Here is a 25279-nt window from a genome sequence, read left to right on the forward strand (position 1 = left end):
CCTTCAAATTCAGACAAAATAAAAGCATTGATTTTGCAAGAATCGACTGCTATAAGTCAAGATTTGATCCAGAAGTTGATTGAGAGCATGCCAGGGAGAATTGCTGAGGTCCTGAAGAAGGGTCAACACTGCAAATATTGACTTGCTGCATTAACTCATTCTAACTGTCAATATAACCTTTTGCTACTCATAATATGATTGCAATTATATTTCTGTATGTGATAAAAACATCTGACAAACACACAAAAACCAGAGGCCAGCAGATCATGTGAAAATATAATATTTGTGTCATTCTCAAAACTTTTGGCCATGACCGTATGTCTAGGATGGCTGCTCTTTGCATGTAGGATTGTATTCCCTGTGAGAGGTTTGGAATAAGTTCTAGTAGAAACTAATTGTTTGGGTAAGCCTGACAATTCTAAATTAAGAAAGGACATTTTTTATTTTGTGTGTTTCTTGTTCAGGACCTTAGATCACGATTGTTTTCTGACAGTTGATTGGTGACAGGTCCTTTTTAATGTTGGTGCTTTCACAGTGTGATAGCTTTGATAACGAAAGCAGCAGTGATCGAAACGCGTAGCTCGTCCTCACGTGTGCCTTGATGTTGTCCAAGGAGCTGATCATGCTTTTATCATGACAAAATAAAGGAACTTTTTATGGAAGAGCTGGAACAATTTGTCTTCAAATTTCACATGAATGCGTCTCATCGGGACCGAGTTGCATGCACTTTCTGAAGATCAGTGGGCTGGCATTTTTTTTTCCTTTATAATGTAAATTTTTGTACACTCAGTATAATAAGAGGGTGTTATAAAATGTCTGCATACATAAAATAAGGTGCGATACATTTTTCAAACCCCTCAGCTACATCTATACATTTGTTGCAAATAACAGCAACATTATATCTAGCAAATTGAATGAGAAATTTGGCAAACAAATTTCCCCCATCTGTGCAGAAACCCCACTTATGCATGTAAACATCAACGTCTTACAGCAAACTATTATTTTTAGTGTATGTTTTCATTACTTTCATACAGCTTTATGAAAGCAAAAACAGAAATAGATACAGAAATGGGTCATGGATGGAACATCTGTAAAGAAAATATATACAAATCTTTGGATGGGAAGAAATCTAGTTGAGTATCTGTTTTTTGTTTCAAACACCACCTCTGGTGACATTTTGATATAAAATCGGACCCATCCTCTTAAAGGGAATCTGTCAGCATGTTTTTGTTAGCAGGGGATAGATTCTGAGAATACAGTGTTGAATGATGTGTCACTTATTACCATGCGCGGTGGTGTTTACTTATAGTGATGGTTTTATTACTTGGACTACAATTAGTCCAACCACATCCCCTCCGTGATGGGCAGCTCACTGTCTATAGACATTGTATATACAGAACCTGGTGTGGGCAGATACAGCTTTCTCAGCTCTGCTGCATTGCTAAAAATAAAAAACTGACTGTCAACTGCTGCACCCAGTAAACCAAGTGATACATAGTTGGAATTGGGGTCTCTCTCTACTATGCTGCTGATGAGGTAGCTAAAACCTGCTGACAAATTCCCCTTCAACGGGTGATAAATTATTGAGTGGACATGAGACAAATTAATGATACCAATACAAGTTCTCCATTGTTTTCTAAATATTATATACAAGGTAAAACAACAATACAATGATTGTAGCTCAACTGCACTGGCTCCCATCTAATGTAGGGCATCTGCAGTGTACAAAACACCAAATTCAGCGTTTGAATCAGCATTTGTTTATGATTCATTCCTTAGTGGTCATTCTGCTACATTACGGTACACATTTTAATATTTAGCATCTCTTTGCTGTATTGTTTCAGTAGCTTTTACCCCTTCACAACCATGTCCCTGCTTTTGATGCGTGCTCACATGCTGAGCCCGCATCTTTCCTTGAACTTGACAGCCACCATGTTTCTCGAACAGCTGTCGGTGGATCAGAGATGTCACGATAGCGGAGGGTCATCTGAAGAGCCTCTGAAGTACACACCTCCAGTCAACACTGTCTGACAACACTCATTTAGACTACTTAAAAAAAAGTATATAAATTTAACTAATTAAGTGCCAGACTGTAGTTTTCAACCTGTGTCCAGTTCTACATGAAAATTATGATTTAAAGTCCTTTAAGTTCATGCTAACTTACAAAAAAAATTCAATAATATTGTAGGCTAAAAGAAAACAATTGCTTTTCTCATGAAGCAATACTGTACAATAACTTACCTGAACAGTAGCTGCTGCAACAGGAGACACTGAGGCAGATGGTTGTCTGTGAGGCATTGGCTGTTTAGTAGCACCCAGCACTCCGCTCCCTGTCCCTCCAGAAAGAGGAGTCCTATTTGAAACATTTGAATTTTGATTGGCTCTGCTGATAGGAACATTTATTACAGAGCTGGAAACTGGGGATTTTATAGGCCCAGAGTGTGCAGAGTTTAATGACTTAGGAGAAGGGTTGGGGACTTTTGTAGGTTGGTTGGGTGGTTTTGGAGATTGATTTTGCATTTTTGGAGATGGACTGGAAAGTTTTGCAGAAGGAACAGGAGATGGAACTGAAGAAGGAATAGCCATTTTTGGAGAAGAGCTTGGCTGCTTGATAACAGATGATACCAGTTTCGGAGAAGAGCTAGGATTCTTGTGAGGTGCAGAAGGGTGTCTCACTCCTTGAAAAACTGTTGTGCCGTGACCAGAAGATACTGGGCTAACTGTGGGTGAAGGCCGTCCAATGTTCATTCCACTTGCCAGTTTATGATGTGGAGTATTTTGGGGGACAGAAGTACATGAACTGGAAGAACTTGGAGAAGTGGTAGGTTTGGGTGAAGGAGCCATGGTATAAGGGGACTTAAAACCTGGGTTTGAACTGTGAGAGCTAATATTTCTTGACATTAAGTTACTAGAGGTAGAAGAGGCAGCTGTTCGAGATACAGGTGTATGCTGGCTGCTACCTGGAGATGGTGAAGAAGGTGGCCTATAACCAGCTATTTTTTCCGATGTCTTGATAATGGGCGATGTGGAAGAGATCTGGGGACTGCTGGTCAGGCGTACAACAGGGTTAGTATGGGATTTGCTTATTGTAGCTTGCAAAGGAGTAACATAGTTTTGCTGAATGGGTGGATTGAGCTTGACTGTCTGCAATGAAGAGTTTTGTACTTGTGAGGAGGATGAAGAAACATGGGCATGTGAAGAGGACGTCAATGGCACTGTAGTGGAAGATGGTGAAGTGGAAGAAGTGCATGCTGTTTTAAGTTGAGAAGCAGAAGATGCTTTCATTTTAGCAGGTGTAGAGGATGAGGATACCTCAGCTTGCAAAGACCTTTGCAATCCTTGCTGAAGCAGCTTGGCCGGCAATGGTTCCAATGACACTTTGGGATTCTGAATGGAAGAACCTGCAATGAGCCCAGACACCATGGTTGAATGGGCTGTTGCATGATCCTGGGGCTTCTTTGGTACAGGGGTTGAGTGGCCTGCAATGAGACTAGTGGTATGATGAGGAGTATCAACCTTTTTAGGACCACCCAATGGCAATTTGCTCATGATAGAAGCTAGCTTTTCTTCTCTTAGGGCAACTTTTGGTCGAGAGGTTGGCGTTTCTGTGTGAGAACTGGATGAGGGGCCAGATCCATTGTTGAGAACAGCCAGAGCTTCAGAAATTGAATCTAGTGAAGGAGTTTTGAATGAAAGCTGTTCATCTAAGGAGTCATCCAGACAAATAGTCTCCGAGCAAGTGGAGCTCGCAAGACCTCCAATAGGTGTAGCATTTAGAGAAGGTGCACAACCCACAGTAGATAGAGGTGTGGAAACCTTCTGTTCCTTTTTAGGACTTGATTCCTACAAATAAATAACAAACATCAACTATAATAAAAGGCAAATCAGATTTTTCAATAATCTTCAGTAACATTTTTTAGAAAACACATATAGTCTTATTTCGGGATAATGTCAACAATAACTTCTATAAACCTCCAAAGATTTCAACTAATTGCCCAAAATAGAAGCAGGAATAAGAGTTCTCAAAATGAACCAACAGAAAATATTTTATGAGTAGAACAAATGAAATGTCAATATTGATCTTTAACTGCTAAACCTGAATATAAATACCTTAACTTTGGGCTTTGGGACCAAAATTACTTTCTTCTTCGCTCTATGAGTAAAACAGAAAAAAAATATGAACAGCTAATCAGCAATACTAAATTAGTAATCCAAACGTAACAAATTACTTTCTCAGTTTTCATTGTAATGCTATGAAGACTTAAAAGGGGTGTTCCCATCTCCGAGATCTTATCACAATATGTAGTAAGTGTAATAATATTTGCCAATACCTCCAGTTAGAAATGTAGTATAGTTCTTCTGATAACTGTCGCTTACCCCATTGGGCAGGGCATTACAGTAGCTAGGCATTCATGGAGACAGTTGATCAGTAGTGATGAGTGAATGTGTTCAGATAAGGTGTTATCCGAGCATACAAGGGTGCTAATCGACTGACTTCGTTGTAGTCGAAAAATATGTCAGAGTCCCCAAGGCTGCTTGAAGACATGTTTTGTTGCCTAACAAACAGGCAATCCCAGCACATGTTGTGGCTGTCGAACAACTGTGAAACATGCAGGAGTCGGGATTCAAACATTTTTCAAGCACGCCGAAGTCGCTCGGTTAGCTACCCGAGAATGCTCGGATAACAACTTATCCCAGCATGTTCGCTCATCACTATTAGTTAGTGGTCGGGTCTTAACCATGAATACCTAAGCTACTGCAATGCCATGCACACGGGGTGAGCGACATAGCTCATCAGAAGGACTATACTATGTTTTTAATTGGAGGTATTTGCTAATATTCTTATTACAAAAACTATATATTAGGATAGGATCTTGGAGATGGAGATGGGAATATCCCATTTAAAGGGCTCTCTGTGGTGTTTTGCTCACTTTCTGTCACATCACGTAGACAGAGCAGTTTCTTCTCTTTCACTCTGCTCTATTGATATGGTGTCACTGAAGTCATGTTAATTGACTGTAGGCTCCCCACTACGCAAGTCGGTGTGGGTTACGCTGCATGAGTTGGCGCATGAGCAGTGCAAAGATGTCTGAAAGTGATTCCAGTTTCCAGCGTCACTAACAGACTTCTCACTATACCGCTCATGCAATGCAACTCACACTAAGGCTGGTTTCACATTAGCGCATTTTCTGCGCGCGCACGGCCGGGGGTAGCTCCGCCCCCGAGCCGGCTCTCTGCCCGGCGTGCCCGCCCCTTCCTTGTAGCGCCGCCTCCTAGCGGACAGCGGCGCCTGCGATCGGCGCACCCTATCTTTAGCATAGGGTGCGCCGATCGTGCGCAGGCCGTGCGCTAGTTGCGCTTTGACCTGCGCTGCGCACTTTTGACGGTGCGCCGTGCGCGCCAAAATCGAACTTTTCGGATTTTGGCGCGCACGGCGCACCGTCATAAGTGCGCAGCGCAGGTCAAAGCGCAACTAGCGCACGACCTGCGCACGATCTGCGCACCCTATGCTAAAGATAGGGTGCGCCGATCGCAGGCGCCGCCGTCCGCTAGGAGGCGGCGCTACAGGCAAGGGGCGGGCACGCCGGGCAGAGAGCCGGATCGGGGGCGGAGCTACCCCCGGCCGTGCGTGCGCATAAAATGCGCTAATGTGAAACCAGCCTAACTCAGTGTGCATGCACCGAGTTAAGCAGCGGGGAACCTGCTGTGAATCAGCATAATGTCGGCAGTGATGTCCCATCGACAGATCAAAGCATAAGTGAAGGAACTGCGCTGTCCACAAATGTTGCAGGAAGCAGAAGAATTGCTGCAAGTAGCAGTTCTGTCACCACCCTGATTCAGGAGAGCAGAACAAGCAGGTAGTTAGCAACTATGTATTGATAATTACTCAGCCACATAGAATATATATAAAAATAAAGCCATGGATAATCCCTTAACCTAAAAGCTTTGCTTTACAATTTAAAAAAAAAAAAAATCTAAATAAATAAAAATAGAAAATAAAGAAAGTTGTTAACAGGCTTCAAATACCTCAGTGAGTGTTTATGATGCAAATGGTTTGCAGTTTTCCCTAAATCATTGCTGGGTAGGTGAAAAGCAGTAAAAGGCTTTGTTTTTTTTACAGAAAGAACCATTCTCCCAATGAAGCCACGTTGAGGCTATAAATGTCAGTAGGTTTTGGCTCAGGAGTGCCTTGGTTTTACAGAGAACCTGTCAGCAGGATTTAGTCCTATTAACTAAATACCTGGCCATAATGTCACTGTGGATGCTGATTAATATGATACCTGATGTGGAGGGATCCGCTCAGTGGCTGCAGAACACTTACCTTATGAAGTTTTCAGAAAATGACGTCTAGTGTGCTTCGGTGTGAGATGTGGGCGCAGGGTCTATTTCTCGTTCTCTGCCCCTCCCCACCAGACTAGACTACTCTGTTTCTTGTGCGGGACACTGATTATTCAGTGACATGCATACTTTTTAAAATTCTGAGCCACTGCCATCATTGTGTGGACGGCATTTGTGCAAGACTTCAATAAAATGGTGCATGCGCAGATCGAGATTTCAACTCTGAACTGAGCAGAGATCTTGACCTGCGCATGCGTCGCCATTTTATTGAAACCCTGTGCACAGGATGCCGGCTCCCACTGTGCACACAATGATGGCAGATAATAAAATATTAGGATAGGATCTTGGAGATGGAAATACCCCTATAAGTGTATGCTCAGATTTTTAACACCGTTCATCCTCCAAAGTTTAAGCAGTAATCCACCCCTTATGCAGTGGTCACATACCTGTCACGTCAGAAATGGAAATATCAGAGTGACTGGGGAACAGGGCAGAGGCAACATGGGAGTTTCATTCACAAACCCGTGAATTTCAAAGGCAAATATCTCAACTTTCCTGGTTTGCACAAAGCTTTCTATGGTAATTTGCATGGTCACAAAAAGTCTCTCTACACCTGACACATTTCAGTCAACTAATGGTTAACAAAACTTCTCACTATAATATAGGTGTTGAGTTAAAGGGAGTCTGTCACCCTTTTTTTTGCAGCTGCCGGCATTGACATCAGGGGCTTATCTACAGCATTCTGTAATGCTGTAGATAAGCCCCCGATGTAACCTGAAAGATAAGAAAAACACGTTCGATTATACTCACCGGAGGGGGTGGTCGGGTCCGACGCCTCCCCTCTTCATACGATTCCGTCCTCTTCTTCCCTTCCTGTAGTGGCTCCGGCGCAGGCACATTGCTCTGCCCTGTTGAGGGCAGAGCAGAATACTCCAGTGCGCAGGCGACAGACCTCTCCCGACGCCTGCGCACTGCAGGACTCTGCTCTGCAGGACTCTGCTCTGCCCTCAACAGGGCAGAGCAGTGCGCCTGCGCAGGAGCCATTACAGGAAGGGAAGAAGAGGACGGAATCGTATGAAGAGGGGAGGCGTCGGACCCGACCACCCCCTCCAGTGAGTATTATCTAACGTGTTTTTCTTCTCTTTCAGGTTACACCGGGGGCTTATCTACAGAATGCTGCAGATAAGCCCCTGATGTCAATGCCAGCAGCTCAGTGCAAAAAACGGGTGACAGATTCCCTTTAAACTGTCTGGAGTGTGACAGATATAAGTTTGCTTTCATAGTGACCATCAGACTGATGAATTCAGACTATTTTGTGTGAAACCCATAACACTGCCTATTTTATAAAGCAAATCTTTTCTATAGAGGATAACTGCGTCTGCATATCACATCTAAGGCCTCTCACAATTGGCACTAAATGTAGACTCCGGTCTCATGCTGTATATACTTACGGAGCAGAAGTGAGGTGATTATGCACACCGCGACTCTCCTTGAAAAGCAGTCTATAGAAAAGAAGAAAAAGTCAAATGGCATTAACTCTAAATCGTGCATTGATAATACAGCAAAACTGTGTGACTCAATTACCTGGACTGCATCCAGCCTTTTGGCCATAAAGGTTTCACTTCAGTTTCCATAAAGCTCTTTAGATAGTCTTCTGCAGTCTGACTTTTATTAGGATCGAGCTCATAGCATCCCAGTTTAATCTTTACTAGATTACACAGTAAATTCCTAAGAGGCGATGAAGGGAAAACCATACGTTAGTTTGTAGCAGCCACAATCATAATTTAATAAGCCTATAAATTAAAGCTCATTCTCTACTTTTTGTGCCCCCCTATTTCCTAATAGAGTGTAAGCTTGTGAGCAGGGTCCTCACCTCTACTGCAAGTGGAGAACTATGTTACCTTGTATTGTGTTTATATGTTTCAGCTTAATTGTAAATGCAGTAGAATATGTTGCCGCTATATTAAAGTTATTATTATTGGCAAAAAACAAGATCGGGAGGTTCCCTCCTCTTCATCACTTTGTGATAGAACTTAAGTTTCTTCGTGTTGCATCTTATTACTAGTGATGAGTGAGCACTAAAATGCTCGGGTCGAGCAAATTAGAATACTCGGGCACTCGACCCGAGCAACGAACCCAATGTAAGTCTATGGGAAACCCGAGCATTTTAACCACGACTCCTTCTAAAGTCTAAAAACGTCTGAAAATGATGGAAACACTGCTCAAATGACACAGGGACATCATGGGGCATGCCCCCAGAAGCATTTCTGACTCGCAGGTCACAACTGTGAAAGATGTTTGTCAGAGTCTTACGCCATATTTGAAAACCTCAAAAAGAGGAAAAAAATCCTCCAAAAAATTCTGAAACAAACCAGACAGGCCTAAAATGCATCTGCACTAATACAGGGTACAGCGGACCCAAGTAAAATGGCAGCTGCACAGGTGCATAAATACCAAATGAAACAGCCAGCCTACAATCAGGGATTGGCCGTGTGGTACACCAGTGCATAGAAAATAATGCCACATGCGGATTATTTTCTCTGCACTGGTGTACCAGACGGCCAATCCCTGATTGTAGGCTGGCTGTTTCATTTGGTATTTATGCACCTGTGCAGCTATTTTACTTGGGTCCGCTGCACCTTGTATTAGTGCAGATGCATTTAGGCCCGTCTGGTTTGTTTCTTACGCCGTATTTACAGGCGCACCAAAAATATAAAAAAATGAAACCAAAATGGATTTTCCTGGGAAATATGTTAAGAAAAATCCTTTCCAGGGTAATGACTTTTATAAAAGGCAAAATAATTAATCCAAACAAAAATGTTCCTCCACCACTTGGGCTATGTTCACACACAGCGCTTTTGATGCCTTTTTCAACTTTAGCATTGCTTTCAACCAATACAAATGCATTCACTGGTAAATGTCATTGTAACATTTAACAACCTTAGCTGGCCATGTGGTGTGTGACACACCAGACACATCTTGTTTCATTTATGAAGGAGGCACTCAATATCGCAAAGTCTATTTTTATAGGGCCATTAGGCGGCATTAATATTCTTAAGGGGGCATTATTAAACAGTGGGTCTCCTATACTGTGAATGGTAACTTACAAACTGTACTGTATGTTACTGCTCCTGGTCTACTGGGATAGACGCCCTGCCTCAACGCGCGTTTCGGCGCTAAGCCTTCGACACTTCCGGTCATGCGCAGTAAGTTATGATGTCTTGATATATCTTGATATCTATGGGTACGCCCCCTCTTTTTCTATTGGTCACTTCATACACACCCTTCTTTTTTATATATATATATATATATATATATATATATATATATATATACATACACATACACACACACACACACACATATATACATACTTATATACACACACATATACACACTCACCTGTCTCTGATAGGCGCCACCCCCTGACGAAGGCTTAGCGCCGAAACGCGCGTTGGGGCAGGGCGTCTATCCCAGGAGCAGTAACATACAGTACAGTTTGTAAGTTACCATTCACGTACCTTTTTCAGTTTTTCACGCTGCAATCTCTTCCTGGTCAGCAGACATACTGTCTATTTGGTGACACCTTGTGGTGTCTTTTAGTACTACTTGTATGATCTGCATAGGCATACTGACACCTATTGGTTCATTGTTGAATTGCGCTGCACTTTATTCACACAGTCTGTATTGACATGTTGATGGTTATTATTTGATTTAAAATTGCACTGCACTTTATTTACTTTTATGATGCACTGATAAATTTATATATAGAATATAAGTGATACAATTATTTTTATACACAATATCATTATTGATTTTTTACACAATTTTTGCACTTATATGAAATTGTATGTCCTATATCTGGGTGGTATTGCCCTTAAAAATTACATCTTCTCAGCATATGCTAAAAAACTTGTTTTACTCCGTATATTGATACCGGTTTTAAATTGTATCTTGCTATAATAATAAATATTGAATTTTAACCTGGGACTTATGGTCGTTATGTGGTCTTTTGTGTTTCCCATTATAAAAGAGCGGGTCTCCTGTACCTGGAATGCCCATACACTAAGTGTATGGGCAAACATTTCTCCCTGTGGGGTACATTTTTTTTTTAAGTTTTTTATGGGCATCTTAAACACCCTTTCAAAAAACTGGTGGCTGTAGCATCACGGATCACGTTCACCCTCGTGTTCTAGTGGTAATGGTCTGGTGGATGATGAGGATGAAAAGGAGGAGGTTGACACCAAATAGTCAAAATCAGGAAGCGTATACCCATATGTGGGTGTGAAGAGGTGCATGGGAATACAGCTCGCAAAAAAAGACACAGTATTGGAGGTTATGCTTCGCTGTTATCATTCAGTGGTGTAGAGAAGTCTGGCCCAATCCAGCCCTTGTTCATTTTTATAAGAGTCAGCCTGTCTGCATTTTCAGTTAACAGGCAAATGCACTTATCAGTTATAATTCCACCAGTGGCACAAAAACCCACTAACAAAATGCTAGCAGTAGGGCAGGCCAGGACCTCCAAGGCATAGAGATCCAGTTCATGCCATGTGTCCAGCTTGGATACTCAATAATTGAAAGGCACAGAGGAATCACGAAGGACGCTGGTACGGTCAGCAAGGTACTCCATCAGCATCCTCCAAAACATTCAATTCCTTGTGACATTACCCGTGCCTCTGGACCAGGGCGATGGAAGGGTCTGAGAAAACTCTACCAAAACTTTGCCAGTGTTCCCCTGCCTCTGCTGGATTGGTGTCTCTCTCGCCTGTACTCCTTGGTTGTCCACCGAACCGTTACATCTGCCGCCAGCGTTTTCAGATGAGAAATTTTTTTAAAATAATTTTGCAACAAAGGCCCTCTGGTACTGCACCATTTTAATAGACCTGTCTGCCTCTGGAAGAAGAGATTGAAAGTTCTCCTTGCAGCGTGGGTCTAGAAGTGTCACCAACCAGAAATGAATGTAATCATAAATTTTCATAATGCGAGTGTCACGGGAAACGCAGCGCAACATAAAGTCAGCCATGCATGCCAGACTGGTAACAGGCAAGCCTCCCGTGTCCTCAACAACAGGACGACTGACCATGGTGTTGTCCTCCTCCTGTCCTCAGGCCATCCACGCTGAACATACGATATGACAGTTGTGCTTGTAGTACCATCTATAGCGCATGAAAATAGCTCCTGTTCTTCCTCCTCCTCGTCAACCAATCCACATTGGGATAACATGAAGATTGGCTGTGTGTAATCACTCTTTATGGTTCCTTGCTCCATGTCCTCGTGCTCCGCCTGCAATGCACCCTCTTTCATTGTGAGCAGGGAGATTTTCAGAATGCAGAGAAGCGGGATGGTGACACTAATTATGGCGTCATGGAGGATGGCATATATGTCTGACATCCATGTCCACTACTGAGGTCTTATGTGTGGAGTCAGAACTGAAAAGACGGCCTTGCTGATGCTGGTAGTCAACAACTGCCCTCTTCTGCTCACAAATCCTTTCCAACATATGCAGTGTAGAGCTCCAATACGTGGGGACATCACACACCAGTCGGTGAGCCGGAAGCTGCAAACGCTGCTGAAGCACTGCAATGGCGGCGGAAGCTGACATTTTAAAATGAGTACACAGGCGGCACAGTTTCACAAGCAGATCCGGCAGCTCTGGGTAGCTTTTGAGAAACGTTGAAAAAGAGGTTAAGCACATTGACCAAGCATGGTACATGTGTGAGCTTGCCTCGCCTCAAAGCCGCCACCAGGTTCTGGCCATTGTCACACACGACCAGGCCTGGCTGTAGTTTCAGCTGTGTCAGCCACACATCTGTCTGCTTTTTCAGAGCTGTCCACAACTATTCAGAATTGTGCGGTTTGTCACCTAAGCATATTAGCTTCAGTACAGCCTGTTGCCGCTTGGCTGAGGCAATGCTTCCAGCTTGTGACTGATGTGGTCATTTCGGAGATGGAGGTTGCAGGAGCTGTAGACTGTGGGGCAATCCCGATTGACGTAGGCCCCGCAATCTTCGGCGTCGGGAGGACGTGTTCCATTCCAAGGTCCGTCTGGGTCCCAGCCTCCTCTATGTTAACCCAGTGTGCCAGCAGCAAGATATAGCATCCCCACCCACAAGCACTTGTCCACGTACCTGTAGTTAGGTGAAGTTTCCCAGTAACAAGCTTGTTCAGGGCACGGGTAATGTTGAGGGCCACGTGCTTGTGTAATGCCGGGACAGCACACCGAGAGAAATAGTGGCGGCTGGGCACAGAGTACCTTGGGACGGCCGCCGCCATCAGGTTACGGAGAGCTTCCATCTCCACAAGCCTAAAAGGCAACATTTCGAATGCAAGCAGACAAGAAATGAGTGAATTTAGTACTGTGGCAAGTGGGGTGTTGGCTGCATGTTTAAGCTTGTGTTCCAATGACTGGGGTATGAACAACTAACGGCTGCACTGGGACAAGGACGTGGATGTGCTTGATGGTAGTAGTTGAGTGTGGGCAATGACAGGTGCAGGGCAGATGGTAATCCCCGTGAATAGGGGATTGGCTTGCACATACAACAGTGGAAGAAGCAGTGTTTTCACCCACAGACCCTGTTCCTGGAGCCTGGGGGTCGGCCCACAAAGTCGGGTGCTCTGTTCCCATGTGCCTAATCACGCTGTTAGTTTTGCTACCTCTGCTGATGCGGGCATAGCAGGTTGGGCAAATGGCCTGTTTGGGGTTATCGGCAGTGTCTTTAAAAACCAACCAGACTTTTTTTTTGTTACGAGGAACAGTTGCCTCCTGCCTGCGGCCACCACACTGCTTCTTCCTGCTTGTTGGGGTGCTACGCCTCCCTCCCCCTGTGTGCTTCTGTCCTCGCTCTGCATGTCCTCCTGCCATGTTGGGTCAGTTACTATATCACCCACTACCTCGGCTTCCACTTCTGCACCCTGGTCCTCCTCCTGACTTGCAGGCAATTGTGTCTAATCATCGTCCACCTCTTATGACACGTTCCCACCATTGCCTTTGTGTGACCATGGCTGCTCAAATATTTGGGCATCGCTACATTTGTTCTCATCTTGCCCTGCTTCAAGTGGACCAGACGTGAGGCCCGAATCTATAGTTGGAAAAGTGAACAGCTCTTCGGAGTGAACAAGTGTGGGATCAGTGGTCTCCGGGCACTTGGCATGGTGGGAGGAAGGAGGATCAGAGTGAGGAATATGCGGTCCAGACTCACACTTGACCGTGTGGAAGACAGGGTGGTAGTGGTGGTGGCGGCAAACTGACTAGAAGCATTATCCGCTAACCAATCAACAACCGTTTCACACTGCTCTGGTTTCAATAGTTATGTCCTGCTGCAGGCCCCTAGTAATTGGGTCATGAAGGTCAGGCGACAAGATGGTGTTTGTTGTAGCACAATTTCAGCTTGCCCACGGCCTCAGCATGCACCATCACGTCCACTTCCTCGATCCTTGCCACATGCCTTGCCCATTTTAAATTGACAATATATTCCACGTTCACTATAAATGGCTGAATTGGTAGCAAACTTGTATGTGATCCGTATGCGGGAAAACCACACTTTAAAATATCTGGACTGTAGGTAAAAATTTATTTTTGGTTATCAAACTGGTGTCAATAACTAGGGTAAGACACAGCAAAAACAGTAGAATGTAGGCCTGAAATGCCACAATTAGTTGCCCAAAGATAGATCAGGCATCTGACGAAGAAACCACACTGTTCAATTTGTGGCCTGTATTTTTTGCCCAGCTAAATTGTGTCAACAACTAGGCTAAGATAAGACAACAAAAAATTTTGTTTATGGAGGCCTGAAATGGAACAATTTTGAGCGCAATGATATGCGATCCATGTGGCGGACAAAACACGGTGTCAAATATCTGCCCTGTAGCTAAGGCTAGTTTCACACTAGCGTTTATGAGCGCAGCGACGGCCTGCGCACGACCGCCGCTAAGCCCCGCCCCCTGCAGCGCCTCCGCCGGTAGCTCCGCCCACCGGCGCATGACGCTGCATGCGCCCTGCGTCCCCTATCTTTATCACTGGGGGCGCAGGCTGTGCGCAGTATGCGTTTGGCGGCGCATGCGTCCTTTTGATGGTGCGCCGACCTGCGCCAAACGCAACCTGCTGCAGTTTGGTTGCGTCGGCGCACCGTCAAAAAGGCGTATGCGCCGCCAAACGCATACTGCGCACGGCCTGCGCCCCCAGTGATAAAGATAGGGGACGCAGGGCGCATGCAGCGTCATGTGCCGGTGGGCGGAGCTACCGGCGGAGGCGCGGCAGGGGGCGGGGCTTAGCTGCGGCCGTGCGCAGGCCGTCGCTGCGCTCATAAACGCTAGTGTGAAACTAGCCTAAATATTTTTTTGACAGCTAAGTATTTTTGGGGCAGCAAAATGGTGTCAATAATTTCTATAAGACACTTCATAAGAATTTAACAGTACCACAAAAATGTCAGAAATTTCTGCGCACTCAGATGTGATGGCTGGGATGGGCAACCGCGTTTAAAATAGCTGGATTTTCACACTGTACTATGATAAGGCTCTGGCTGTATTCTACTGTGTCAACAAGCAAATGGAGAAAAAAAGGGAGCTGTGGATTGCTTTAGAATAAAATAATCAGGATTAAGATGCCAAAAAAAACAGGATTTTTGGGTTGCTTACCGTAAAATCTGTTTCTCGTAGCCTTCATTGGGGGACACAGAGACCATGGGTGTATGCTGCTGCCACTAGGAGGCTGACACTATGCACAAAAAAAGTTAGCTCCTCCTCCGCAGTGTACACCCCACCGACCGGCAGGGAATTCCTCAGTTAGTGAGAAAGCAGTAGGAGAAGTAACAGAATAGATTGAAAACAGAACAAAACTCAACTGTAACCAATCAACCAAAGAAACAACAGGAGTTGTAGAACATGGGAGGGTGCTGTGTCCCCCAATGAAGGCTACGAGAAACCGATTTTACGGTAAGCAACCCAAAAATCCTGTTTTCTCGGTCGCCTTATTGGGGGACACAGAGACCATGGGACGTCCCAAAGCAGTCCCTGGGGTGGGAAAACAAACGTCCATCAGGCCAGCGGACTCACCACCGCAGCCTGCAGAATCCTACCTAGGCTGGCATCCGCCGAAGCGTAGGTGTGGACTTAGTAGAATTTCACAAACATGTGAACCGAAGACAAGGTTGCAGCTTTGCAAAGCTGCAGCGCGGAAGCTCTGTGGCGTACTGCCTAGGAGGCACCCACTGCCCGGGTAGAGTGCGCAGTGATCCCTGGAGGAGCCACTCAATGCTTAACCCGGTAGGCCTCCAAAATTGCCGATCTGATCCAGCGAGCAATAGTGGCCTTTGAAGCTGGGTGACCTTTCCGCGCCCCATCTGGAATGATGAAAAGACTGTCTTTCGCAAGGAAGTCATCCTAGCTAGATAGACTCATCGCCCTGACCAGATCCAGCTTGTTCAAGGACCGCTCCCGAGGATGAGTTGGACTCGGACAGAAGGACGGCAGAACAATATCCTCATTGAGGTGAAAAGAGGACATCACCTTCGGAAGGAAAGAGGGCGGAAGCCGCAGAAGTACCTCATCCTGGTGAAGTACCAAATAAGGAGAGCGGCAAGAAAGCCGCCAATTCCGACAGGCGCCGGATGGAAGTGATGGCCACCAGAAAAGCTACCTTCCAAGAAAGGAGAGAAAGGGAAACATCCCTGAGAGGTTCAAAAGGAGGACCTTGCAGAACCTCAAGAACCAGATTAAGATCCCATGGATCCACGGGCGCTCGGTACGGAGGAGCCGTGTGAGCCATGCCCTGAAGAAAGATTTTGACCTGAGGGCGGGAGGCCGTCTTCTGAAATAAAATGAACAGCGCCGAAACTTGACCCTTCAAAGAACTGAGGGCAAGCCCAGCATCCAGCCCTGCCTGTAAAAACGCCAGAACAGAAGGGAGCGAAAAACACATGGGCGCGATGACATTGGCCTTACACCAAGTGAAATAGGTCTTCCAAGTATCGTAATAAACTTTGGAAGATGATGGCTTTCTGGCTCGGATCATGGTATGAATTACTTGATCGGAGAATCCTGCCCGTTTCAAAACCTTGGTCTCAACAGCCACGCCATTAAAGTGAGCGGCCGAGGATTGGGGTGGCATATCGTGCCTTGAGACAGCAGATCTGCCCTGTCTGGAAGCTTCCAGGGGGCATCCGCGAGAAGGTTGACAATGTCCGCGAACCAAGACCTTCTGGGCCAATTCTGCGATGAAAATGACTGGAATTCCTTCTGCTTTGATCTTCAACAGCTTGGGAAGAAGAGGCAGGGGAGGGAACAGATAGGGAGTTCAAACTGTGACCAAGGAACGGCCAGAGCGTCGGCGCCCACTGCCAGAGGGTCTCGAGACCTGGACCCAAACTGTGGGACTTTCCTGTTGAGGCGAGACACCAGCAGGTATACATCCGGGGTTCCCCATCGACGGCAAAGCAGATGAAACACCTCCGGATGTAGGGACCAATCTCCCGCCGTGAGACCCTCGCGGCTGAGAAAATCGCCGGCCCAGTTGTCTACACCGGGAATGTGTACCGCGGAAATTGTCGGAACGGAAATCTCTGCCCAATGAATAATCTTGGACACTTCTGCCAGGGCTGAGACACTTCGTGTCCCTCCTTGGCGGTTGACATATGCCACCGCTGTGGCATTGTCTGTCTGAATCCGGACAGGCAGGCCCCTGAGGAGCCTCTCCCAGTGGACGGGAGCCAGATGGATCGCTCGTATCTCTAGGACGTTGATCGACAGAGCTGATTCCTGAGTCGACCATCGACCCTGAACAGTGTGATTGCGGAACACTGCACCCCAGCCGAGGAGGCTGGCATCCGTTGATACAATCTGCCAGTGAATGGGAAGAAAAGACCGACCCAAGAGGATGAGAGGTGACGTCAACCACCAGTTGAGTGACCGCTTGACCCGGTATGAAAGTCGAAATGGGTGATCCAGGGAAAGGACAGACCTGTTCCCCCGAGACAGGATGGCGTGTTGGAGAGGTCTGGAGTGAAATTGGGCAAAGGGAACCGCCTTTATTGCCGCCACCATCTTTCCCAGGACTTTCATGGTTGTTCGGAGAGATGGAAGTTGTATGATCTGCAACAATCGTACATCTCGCTGCAGAGAGCCAATTTTTTCTTGTGGGAGAAAAACCCTCGATCGCCGAGCGTCGAACAATAGACCCAGAAACACAAGACGTTGTGTCGGGACAAGACAGGGCTTCTTCCTGTAGACGAGCCACCCGAAATTGGACAGGGTGTCGAGGACGATGGTAAGACTTTGGCGAGCTTGATGAAAGGATGGAGCTTTGATCAGAATGTCGTCGAGGTACGGAAAGAGAAGGAGACCTCTGATTCTCAACAAGGCCATCAACGCCGCCATGATCTTTGTAAATACTCTGGGTGCGGTGGCGAGACCGAACGGCAGTGCAACGAACTGGTAATGTTCCTGGCGAATCGCACAACGCAGGAACTTCTGATGCCCAGAGAATATGGGAAGATGTAGATAGGCATCTTGAATGTCTATTGAACACATGAACTCCTGCATCTCCATGGAAGCGATTACCGACCGAAGAGACTCCATTCGGAAGTGACGCAGTCGGACTCTCTAGTTGAGTAACTTGAGGCCCAAGATGGGCGAACTGTCCCGCCTTCTTTCGGTACCACAAACAGGTTTGAATAAAATCCTGTGAAACGTTCTGATTCGGGAACGGGCACAATCACTCCGGAATTGAGGAGATAAGCGATGGACGCAAAGAACCCCAGAACTAAGGCAGGATCCTTTGGAGGTTGGGACTCGAAAAAACGATCCCGGGGACAAGAAACTAAGTCTATCTTGTATCCTGATGATACAACTTCCCTGACCCAAGTGTCCTCTACTGAGGCAAGCCAGACGTCTCTGAAGAAAAGGAGTCGACCTCCTAATTGGGAAGGACCCCCAGGGGTCCGTTGATAGACATGCTGATGTGGACCGTCCAGATCTGGACCTGGAGGATCTGACCTGGGAGGAGTGAGATTGCCAGGAAGGAGTGGGTCTGAAAGGCACCTTCTTCCTATCCTGGCATGCCTGCGGTCTCTGTTGGTTAGAGAAGTTCTCTGCCGTATTGAAGCGGCGGAAAGACCGAAAGGGCCGAGACTGACGTCTTAGCGGAGGTCTGCGAGGCTTGGACTGAGGGAGGAGGGAACTCGTGCCCCCAGTGGCGTCCTTAATAATCTGGTCCAGCTGGGATCCGAAGAGCCGCGCTCCCTGAAAAGGCAGATTGGAAAGAGACTTTCTTGAAGAGAAATCCGCCTGCCAAGCTTTGAGCCAAATTGTACGTCGGACTGCCACCATGTTGCTTGACGCCTGAACTGCGCAGGATGCGGCATCCAAGGAGGCAGAGAGTAGATAATCCACTGCATGGGAGATCTGGTTGGCCTGATCAGCCAAATGCCCTGGTTGGGCCTTATCTAGGATGCCCTTGCGGAGATCCTCTGCCCAAGTGGCTATGGCCTTCGCTACCCAAGTGAAGTGAAGGCTGGGCTTAGCACCGCTGCAGCCACTTCAAATGCTGACTTTGCTAAAGATTCTATAATTCTATCATTAGAATCTTGTAACGACATCACACCTGAAATCGGGAGGACCGTGTTGTTAGAAAGTCTGGACACGGGTGCGTCTACCGAGGGGGAAGCAGACCAGTTATCGGTGAGCTCTTTGGCAAACGGATACAGCACGCCGAGGCGCTTCCCTCTTTGAAAGCGCCTGGTCGGATTTTCTCTTTCCCTGGTAAGAGTCTTGCCAAACTCAAGAGTGGGAGGCAAAGACCCTGTAAGGTGTTTCTGCCCGTCTGAACGAAACCTCCTGATCTGAGGATTTCGCAGGGGAGTCTGAGATTTCGAAGGTGTGGTGAATCGCAGCAATGAGGTTCTGTACTGTAACCTTCATGTCCGCGTCCTGGTCCGAATCCAGCTCTAAAAACGCTTCACCTGACTCGGGTGAGGAGGCACGGGAGGGTGACTGCTGGGAAGGACTATGTGGGGATGTGAGGCCAGGAGAGGATTCCGGCCGGAGATCCTTCCTGGGTCTTTTGCGGCTTCTGCTGGCTGGCTCAGATGGAATGTCTTGCGACCTGCTGGACCCTGCAGAAGTGTCCAGGGGCAACCTATCAAGAACGGCCACTAGGGACTGAGAAACTCTGGTGAGGTCTGCCACAGATTGTGAAAGAGACGAGGCCCAGCCAGGGATGGGGAATTCGCCTTCACGTGGCACAATAGATGGCTCCTGAACGGGGTCAGGGAAGTTTGCGATTGCAAGAGGGGCATGCGACGAACTGGACTAGAGTGCCCGTGGGGGCCGGCGGCCGGCTACGCTCAGACTTAGAGTTAGACATAAAGATGGAACAGAAGGACCCTGAAGAAAAGCCGAAAGGTTGGGGAACAGAAAGGCAGAGGAGGGTGTCAGTCTGAAGTTGCAGAACTACTCACGGTCCGGTGTCCCCCAAAGCGCTGTACCAGGCTTGTGAGAATTGCAGGACCCCAGCAGGGGATAGCTGACACCTGTCTATCGTCTCCGGCTGACAGGCTGCAAAGATGGCGGCAGCCTGAGGTGGATGAAAAAACGCGGTTCAGGAGGGCCAAGAAGAAGGGCGGAGTTAGCCAACTGAACTAAAGGAAACCGCCCCCCTTACCCAGCCACAGGCCAAGAGAGGCGGTGGGAGGGCCTAGGAACAGGCGGGAGCGCAGCCGGCCTATGAGTGGGCGGGGGGCGTGGCCGCGACGGGCGCAAAGGCCTAAAATGAAGCCGGGGACTAAATTAGAGACGGCGGCCGCCTGTCAGCAATGGGCGGCGCGGAAGTGCCGCAACGCTGCAGCGGCCACACACAACGAAGATGCCGCCAGAACCGCGCCGGAAGATGAATCCCCCGATGAATACAGGCGGGGGGGAGACAAGGCCCGCACCGCAGTCGGGGCCTAGGTGAAATGCGGCGACCGTCGAAGGCGCGGGCCGCATCCTGCAGCGCTGCCTTGGTGCCGCTCCAATGTATCCTTGCGGTGGTTTGCTCCGTGCGCCGCGCCTCTGCTCCAATAAAGGTACCTTCTTTATCCAACGCTGTCTGTTAATCTTTCCCGTGTCTGCGCCTCTTCCGACCGACAGGCTCTGGTGGGCGAGTGGGTGGGAGGCGTTTGGCAAGGACCATCCGTCGCTGGCCCGCATCTGCGCCGAGCTTCTGGTCCACTATGAGGATACGGGGTGGCAGTACACGCCGTACTCAGTCTCTTTGTGGGAGTACAGTTGTGACTCTTCACACTGTATCCCTCCAGAAACCTGAAAAGGAACGACGCACACTGAGGTAGATAAGGGTCTAATGAAAGACCCGTGTCCACCTCCTACTGACACTAAGCTAAACTGAGGAATTCCCTGCCGGTCGGTGGGGTGTACACTGCGGAGGAGGAGCTATTTTTTTTGTGTATAGTGTCAGCCTCCTAGTGGCAGCAGCATACACCCATAGTCTCTGTGTCCCCCAATAAGGCGACCAAGAAATTAGTATTGCTCACTGATACCTGGGGCTATACATCTCTCTCTCTCGATATCTATATCTATATCGCTCTCTATATCCATATCTCTCATATAAAATATATATATATATATATATATATATATATATATATATATATATATATATATACACATATACACATATACACACACACACACACACACTAGCTGAAGAGCCCGGCGCTGCCCGGGCATAGTAACTAACTACGGTTATTTATACCAAACTATAATGATTATATCTCTATCTATACATACATATCAACCGCTCCCGTAGAAGTAATCTGCGACTGGTGGGGGTTCTGGAGAGGACGGAGGGGACTGACTCACTGGGCTTTTTTGAAAAATGGCTAATGGACACCTTTGGCAAAGATGTTTTGTCCCCATTCTTTACTATTGAGAGAGCACACAGGGTCCCTACGCGTGCCGCCCCCCGCCGGGAGCACCCCCGCGTCCCGTCTTGCTCAAGCTCCTACACTTTAAAGATAGAGATGCTATCCTGCGCAGATCCAGAGACATTAAGGAACTTGCTATTAATGGGAGGAAAGTCTCCATTTTCCCTGATTTTTCCCTGGAGGTGCAGCGTAAAAGAGCGCAATTTATTGAGATTAAAAAACGCCTACGTGACTTACAGGTGACATATTCCATGATGTACCCTGCTAGACTGCGGATTGATGTGAATGGAGAAACGCACTTTTGATATGGCGGGGACGGCGCTGTCCTGGCTGGATATTAATGAGAGGTCCATGAGGAGGAAGAATACTTGAAGTTCCCCCCTTTTTTTGCCGCCAGGTGTTGTTACTTCTTTTTGTCTGGGACGCTATGCTGGTATAATTACTACTGTTCATTCCATTTCGGATTCAGGGCGGGAGCTAACCGGATTGCTGTGGACACTCGTTACAGTGACAAGCTGTGGACCCTTCTCCCTGCGTTGACTCTGGGCGAGTTTTCTAGCCCTGATTCTCTCTATTTGAGAGAAATGTGCAAGTTACACTTGTGTTTGAGGGCAGGGGCGCTGTACACTGGTGTGCAGTGCTCCCTCTCCCTCCTTTGTTTTTTTCGTTTGTTGTTGTATTTCCTAATTGATCTGTGGGATTTGGAGTGCGTCAGCCGTGTCACCCAATTCATTGTACCGGGGGATGGTGGGGATTGCCTCTCTCCCTCGGGAGTGGAGTATGCTCCGATTTATCATTTTTTAGTCTGCTCTTATGGCGATATCACTTAATATTGTAGCGTGGAATGTTAGGGGGCTCGGGGATGCAAATAAGAGATGTGCTATATTTACTAATATGCAGAAATTTCTCCCGGCTATCCTGTGTATGTCTGAGACCCACATGGTGAAAGATAATATTCATTGGCTGAGGAAGGGATGGGTTTCACATGAATATCATTCCACGTACTCGACCCATGCGCGGGGTGTCAGTGTGCTGGTGCACAGGTCCATCCCCTTCTCATGTACTAAATCAGTGGTTGACCCTGGGGGCAGATTTGTATGTTTGCTTTGCATGTTATACGGTATACAATTTATTTTGGTTGCCATGTACATCCCCCCGCCCTATTCAGTCGAACCAGTAAAAAGAATCTTGTCTATTTTGGATTCCTTTCCCCCTGCGCCGACTCTTCTAATAGGGGATTTTAATACATATTTGCATCCCTATTTGGATAAGTTGCATTCGGGAAACATCAGAAGTTGCAGCCTCAACCTCATTTGCTAAAACGTTGGTGGAGCTGGGTATGGTAGATCTTTGGCGTGTCCAAAACCCCACAGCCAGACAGTTTTCCTGCTACTCTAGCTCCCACCATGCTATGTCACGGATAGACCTGGCCATTGGGAATACACTCATGACCCCATATGTACGAGGGGTGGCCTACCTGCCTAGAAGTGTATCTGATCACTCGCCGCTACATGTCACACTTTCATGGGGACACCCCCTCACCCTGTCTAGACCTATCTGGAAACTTAATCCCTTTTGGGTCCAGCTTATAGGGGGATCTTTGCACGATGCCATTCTAGAATATTTTCAACTTAATGAGTACTCTGCATCATCACACATAGTCTGGGATTCCATGAAAGCCTATGAAGTGACAGGTCAGATTTACAAAAAATGGCCTAGGCATTTGGGTACAAATAGGCCTGAAGGGGTTAAGCTACTGATGTGCAAGGGCTATCATATCAAAACAAACTACAGACATGCATCTACATAAAAACACCAAAGAGAATTAGTCACTCCGGGTGGTACCGATATCGTCAAAATTGGCTCTTGGCTCATGGACTATATGTCAGGGGCTTATATATTAGAGAAATATGCACACGGAAAAGCCAAAATAGACGCTACACCCGGGGCCTGATCCAGGAGGTGTCTGTTGCGGAGGCTGCGGTGGTACTGAACCCGACAGAGGAAACTAAAAAAGCTTTGGAGAAGGCACAGGGGTCGCTCAGGGAAAACCTCATGTCGGCGGCAGCAAATAAACGTTATTTCCTCAAACAAAAATATTTTATAGAGGGGGAGGGAGTAGGACACTTATTGGCCACGGTCATTAGAGCACAGGACGGATCTTCATATATCAATAGGCTAAAAACGGACTCGGGTGGTCTTGTGACGGACAGTGTGGACATAGTGAGTGAGATAAGGAGGTATTATATGCGACTATACACATCAGATTGCAGTCTCACGGAGACTGAGATTGAGGAGCAGTATCTGGATGCGCTCTCTCTCCCTGCACTGGCTGATAACGATAGGGATTCGTTGGATCGGGACATCCTGTTGGAGGAGGTGCTTGGTCAGATGCAAAATGAAAAGGCTCCAGGAATGGATGGCCTGCCTGGCGAGTTTTACAAAACCTATGCACCCTTACTGCTACCTAAGCTACTTAAGGTATTTGAAGAGGCTGAAAGGCAGAGGGTCCTCCCGCCATCTATGAGGGAAGCTTTGATAGTTTTAATATTAAAGCCCGGAAAAGATCCAGAGATTCCGGATTCATATCGCCCGATTTCCCTACTATCAACAGATGTTAAATTATTGGCCAGGGTACTCGCCAATAGGATGTCCCGAGTTGTCTCATCTATTATACAGAATGATCAGACGGGATTTATTCCAGGCAGAGCCACATCTATGAGCCTCAGGAAACTATACTTGGGGATTCAACATAGTTCTGGGGAGCTGGGGGGGAAGAGCAATTTTATCCTTAGATGCCGCTAAGGCGTTCGATAGTGTGGAGTGGGGTTTTTTGTGGGCGGTCCTTCGGAAAATGGGTTTCGGATGCAGATTTATAAATTGAGTGAGGCTGTTGTATGGCTCGCCGGTGGCGAAGGTTGGGGCTAATGGCAGGGTCTCTGAGTCTTTTCCTCTTGGGAGAGGTACTAGACAGGGGTGCCCGCTCTCGCCCTTGCTATTTGCTACTGCGGTGGAGCCATTGGCAGTTGCAATTCGGAAGTCCACAGAAATAATGGGATTCAGGTGTGGAACTGTGGAGTTGAGGATATCATTGTACGCGGATGATTTACTTCTATATTTAGACAAGGTACATTCCTCGATTTTGCCAGCAATGGAGGTCAATCGAGAATTTGGGCTGAGGTCTGGTCTTCGGATTAATTGGTCCAAATCAGCTTTAATGCCGATAGACCCTCTCCCGGCGGATTTCTCAGATTTGCAGATACCGGTCCCTGTAGTTCGGAAGTTTAAGTATCTGGGTGTAATTGTTAGTCCTGCCCCGAAGGATTTTCGGACTCTGAATCTGGAACCCCTGTTACAGCGATTTAGAGCAAAAGTACATACGTGTCGCCTGCCGTTGTCGAATATTGGTAGATCTAACTTAATCAAAATGGTAATGATGCCACAATTATTATATTTGATACATAATTCGCCGGTGTGGATCTGTAGGGAATTTTTTGCAAAAATAAATACATTATTCCGGGAATTAATTTGGAAGAAAAAACAGGCTAGGATTCGCTTGGAGATACTGCAGCGGGGGAAGGAGGAGGGAGAATTGGCGGTGCCAAACCCATTCATATAATATATTGCCTCCCAGATGCAACATCTTAGGGGTTGGGGTAGAGACGGAGCGTATGATAATGGTGGTGATATTGTGAGAGAAGGGTCGGTATGGAAATATCCAGGGTGCCGGTTGGAGGTGGGAAGACGGCAGATAAATGGGGCACGATACCCCACGTTGGCTATGATTTTCAAGGTGTGGGATAGGGGTAAATCTCTATTGAAGATAAATGGGCCTACGGAGTTCTGGCCATTGTGGCGGAATTCGGATTTGCAAGAGATCAAAAAACTGGTGGGGTTCGGAAGATGGGAAGATAAAGGGATTTATCTGGTGTCACAAATTTTGCAAAATAACACTCTTAAGAGTTTTGAACAATTGAGAACAGAATTTCACCTCCCACATGTCTTCTTTTATCAGTACTTACAGC

The 25279-nt window shown here is 46.9% G+C and overlaps 1 protein-coding gene across 6 annotated transcripts in view; it reads right to left on the reverse strand.

Moving 5' to 3' along the window:
• Nucleotides 1-25279, reverse strand: part of UBN2 (ubinuclein 2) — a 236664-nt gene that overhangs the window by 62273 nt on the left and 149112 nt on the right. For all 6 annotated transcript variants that reach the window (XM_073572986.1, XM_073572985.1, XM_073572984.1 and 3 more), the window contains 4 exons: nucleotides 7924-8067; nucleotides 7791-7841; nucleotides 4111-4153; nucleotides 2242-3843 (listed from right to left, as the gene is read on the reverse strand). In XM_073572986.1, coding sequence (XP_073429087.1) covers nucleotides 2242-3843; nucleotides 4111-4153; nucleotides 7791-7841; nucleotides 7924-8067 — 1840 coding nt within the window. The remainder of the gene's footprint in view (nucleotides 1-2241; nucleotides 3844-4110; nucleotides 4154-7790; nucleotides 7842-7923; nucleotides 8068-25279) is intronic.

This window comes from Dendrobates tinctorius, unplaced genomic scaffold (genome assembly GCF_039654945.1).
Source record: "Dendrobates tinctorius isolate UK_male_01 unplaced genomic scaffold, ASM3965494v1 ptg000033l, whole genome shotgun sequence".
Lineage (NCBI taxonomy): Eukaryota > Metazoa > Chordata > Amphibia > Anura > Dendrobatidae > Dendrobates > Dendrobates tinctorius.